Source organism: Antrostomus carolinensis, unplaced genomic scaffold, assembly GCF_000700745.2.
Source record: "Antrostomus carolinensis isolate BGI_N321 unplaced genomic scaffold, ASM70074v2 scaffold21031, whole genome shotgun sequence".
In the NCBI taxonomy this organism is placed as follows: Eukaryota; Metazoa; Chordata; class Aves; order Caprimulgiformes; family Caprimulgidae; genus Antrostomus; species Antrostomus carolinensis.
The window spans coordinates 9,657-13,411 of NW_010292257.1; the positions used below are offsets into that span (position 1 = coordinate 9,657).

The 3,755-nt window shown below is 43.4% G+C and overlaps 1 protein-coding gene across 1 annotated transcript in view; it reads right to left on the reverse strand.

Moving 5' to 3' along the window:
- Window positions 1-2,518: 2,518 nt before the first annotated feature.
- The window catches only part of PLD4 (phospholipase D family member 4), a 14,729-nt gene continuing 13,492 nt past the window's right edge, over window positions 2,519-3,755 (reverse strand). Inside the window, exon 11 of the mRNA XM_010176896.1 lies at window positions 2,519-2,727. Within this exon, the coding sequence (XP_010175198.1) occupies window positions 2,519-2,727 (209 nt within the window). The remainder of the gene's footprint in view (window positions 2,728-3,755) is intronic.

Here is a 3,755-nt window from a genome sequence, read left to right on the forward strand (position 1 = left end):
AAGTTTTCTTTTTATTGCCCCCCAAAACAATGATAACATAGCTTCGAGTGCCATCTAGAGGAGCGCACTCCTCTATAGAAAATAGTTTTGTTGGTTAAAGATGTAACTTCTCAAGATTTTCAAACTGGCCCACCATTCACACATAATCATTGCACTGGGAAAAACCTCTCCAATGTCATTCTGACATGCAAGTATTAATACAGCACGTGGTCAAATGTACTTGTTGATCCAGGAAAATAAATTATGAAATGGAGATAGTGAAAACCAGCTGGAGAGGTTTTACTTTGCCAGAAATTTTAATTAGTGAATGGAAATCTCAAAATATTAAGCAGCTTCTAGAAATGAAACAGAGGATGAGAGTGCTAAAAGCACATGCATCTTCCTCAATATGTTTGCACATATGTGAATACTCACATAATTTCAGTTATCTATAAATGTAGCTACATGTCTTTAAAATCTGCCTTAATAACAATGAGCATTGATTTGTAATGATTAATAAAACAATCCAAGGAATCTTGGAAGTGTCTGGAAGACACAGCTAAGGAGCAGCCTGGAAACCAAAAGATGGAAAACTGGTTGCGGTCATCTCCAAAAGACCCCATGGGGAAGGGGCCTTATTTGTACATGGATTTGCTGTATTCACAAAGATACAAATCAGTCCACACACAGATGATCACAGCAGGTCCCTTTATCATTCTCAGCACGGGGTAGGGATTTGAAAGCACCAAAATGCTTCCTTTGGAGGATGAGGAGGTTGCACTGTGATGGGAAAGCCTGTACCCTCGCTATCCAGGGCTGCGTCTGTGGCAAGAGAGACAGCCTCAGAGACAAAATGCAACTGAATGGGGCCCTGCAACGATGGGAGTGAAGCCATGAGCTGCCACACACCTTTCAGAGCTGAAGAGGTCCACTGTGCTTCCAGAGCTCAGAGATGGAGTGCCAGGACGTGCGGTTTGCCCCACCCTTCTGTGAAGCCTGGCTCTGGGCTTTTACCTCAGGCTCTCTCACTTCTGATGATCCGATGGCTGGAGCACCTCTCCTATGAGGACAGGCTGAGAGAGTTGGGGCTGTTCAGCCTGGAGAAGAGAAGGCTCCAGGGAGATCTTATAGCGACCTCCCAGTACCTGAAGGGGCTACAAGAAAGCTGGGGAGGGACTTTTTAAAAGGGCAGGTTGTGACAGAACAAGGGGAAGTGGGTTTAAGCTGAAAGAGGCTAGGTTTAGATTAGATATTAGGAAGAAATTCCTTCCTGTGAGGGTGGTCAGACACTGGAACAGGTTTCCCAGAGAAGCTGTGGCTGCTTCTCTCTGGAAGTGTTGAAGGCCAGGTTGGATGAGGCTTTGAGCAACCTGGTCTAGTGGAAGGTGTCCCTGCTCGTGGCAGGGGGGGGGGGGGAATGGGTGATCTTTAAGGTCCCTTCTAATGCAGACCATTCTATGATTCTGCTGCACATCACTTCCAAAGCAAAAATTTCACTTTGAGACTCCATTTCCAGTGTCAGGCAAAGGCTTTTGGCAGTGGCGAGGGCTACAGAGCCCCAACCCGGTGTCACTTGTACCCTCCACAGCTGGAACACATGTCCTGCTTTCCTCTCCTGTCACTTCTGAGGGTAAGAAGTGGCAGAGCCATCATGCAGTGGTGGATACGGACATAAGGCACCAGATGGCTCAGGTTTATGGTCCCTATGTGACTGCAGAAGAAAAGGCAGCCTGGAGACACAAAGCTGGTCACGGTCAGCACCAGCACAGCCCTAAAGGAGGAAGGAGGCTCTCCAAGCACTGCCCGCAGTGCGGGTGGGGTGCCTTTGCCACACCAGCACTCACAGAGCAGGTTCACCCCATTCCCCCTGTCTGATTTGCTGCATGAGGCCAATGCCCAGACATCCAAACACCTCCAGACACGCAGGGGTCCAGGGCAGCTGAGCTGGAAGCTGGCCCCAAGATTTAAATCCCAAGTCTTTAACTCTGGTGACTAGCCTCAACACTTAAAATACAGGCATTTCCCTCTACTTCAAATTCCTAAATTACTTTAAAAATCTGCCCTTGCTGCTGTACGTGGTTACTTACATGGCTCAAATGTTTAAATGGCCAGGAGTTTATTAAAAAAATACTTCAACACGTGTAAGCAAACACTTAATGTTAATGGAACGTTATGGATGAAACATATAGCTTCCTAAGATGAAATAGCACAGGAATAATGATTTGCATCTCTAATACATTAAGATCTGGTTGTATTTTCCATGTTCGCTTTAATATCAGACAGCTTGTCATGTAACACTGTATGCATTTCTTTAACTACGGGATGAGGTAATCGTACAAAAAAGGAAATGTCACACACTAACTAACGATTTTGCAGGTAGAGTCAACTATAAGAAGTTCTTGCATCATCCAACAGTGTGGGCACCACGAAGAAGCAATTTGTCTGACAAAGACAGAAAGAAGCAAGCTCCTTGTTTTGCATGGGTAACAAGATTAAAACGCAGTTTTTGTTTCTATTTTAAATGTATATTTCATTCACTTCAGAGTATGCCCCTCCAGTTACAATCTTTCTGTCCCTGCACATCTTCCAGATTCACTGCATATTTGGAATTCCAGTCTCGCTCAAAAAGGTTTTTCAATTGTTCCTGGATAGGCAGTTGCCTTCTTTGTAGGTTGGTTGAATTCTGTTTGATAATTAGTCCCACACCGGCTGTGTTAACGAAGTAATCTTCTGACCAATTGGAAGTCCCTGTGCAATGGAAAAGTAGCTAATTAGAAAACATTCATTTCCCAGTGTCCTGTTTGATCTCCATACTTAAGTCCACATTGCCTGGTTTTGCTGATTTGCTGTACAACTGCAAATCTCATTAGGACCAGAGGAGCAGCAAAAATCAGGTCATCTCTTTCTTATTCCTGACCTCAGGTTTTGGAAACTCAGTATTAACTGCAACCCTGAAGCTTCATGACACTGATTCCTTACAGCCTGTGGCAGAGATGCACGAATCTACTCATTATAATAAGGGAATTAAGTGCAACATTGGGGTATTAAGAGGGGTAAAAAGCCAGTGTTTTGATATGGGTTTCTGTGTTTAAAGAAAAAAAATCCATAATTAACTTAATTCTCTTCACTTGTTGAAGGAAAACAAGAAGAAAAACTGGACCCTTGATCGATAAATCCTCAGGAGCTGTTCTGAGCTCAGCATGCAATGCAAAGCTGGGAATCCAGCTGTAGACATTGTTTAGGGCTCTCTCCAAAGCCACCACTATTCAGAAAATCAAACACTCTGAAAAAATGCACATTTGATTACTTAGCACTTCTGGTGTTTGCCTTAGCCAGAAAAAAAATCTACTGTCAATTCCAGAAGGTGCTTAGTCATGAAAACAAATTATCTGCAGATCTGTCTTCAAAAGACAACTGAGTAAGGAACTAGTTCTATTAAAGGCAATTGGATCTGCAAGTCCTCAAGTCCATTGGAAGATCAGGCTATTTGCTGGTTTGCAGTGCTTGGAGGATGAGCTAACTGCAATGAGAGCGCCCTTTCACATTCCCTTTTTTGAGGGATCCTAATAAAAGAGTGAAAAATAAACACCATCCTGACTTTCAGGAATGGAACACCAATTGACATTACTGTTTTCTCATTTCCTTTCCTAGAGTTCTGTTCAACAAACAGTGCGTGGAATTAATTCCTCCCAGCAATTTCTTTTTATTAAAGCACAATAATGTTGTATACTAGAGCATCAACTATCGTTGCATCATTCTGAGCACACAGTCTGGGA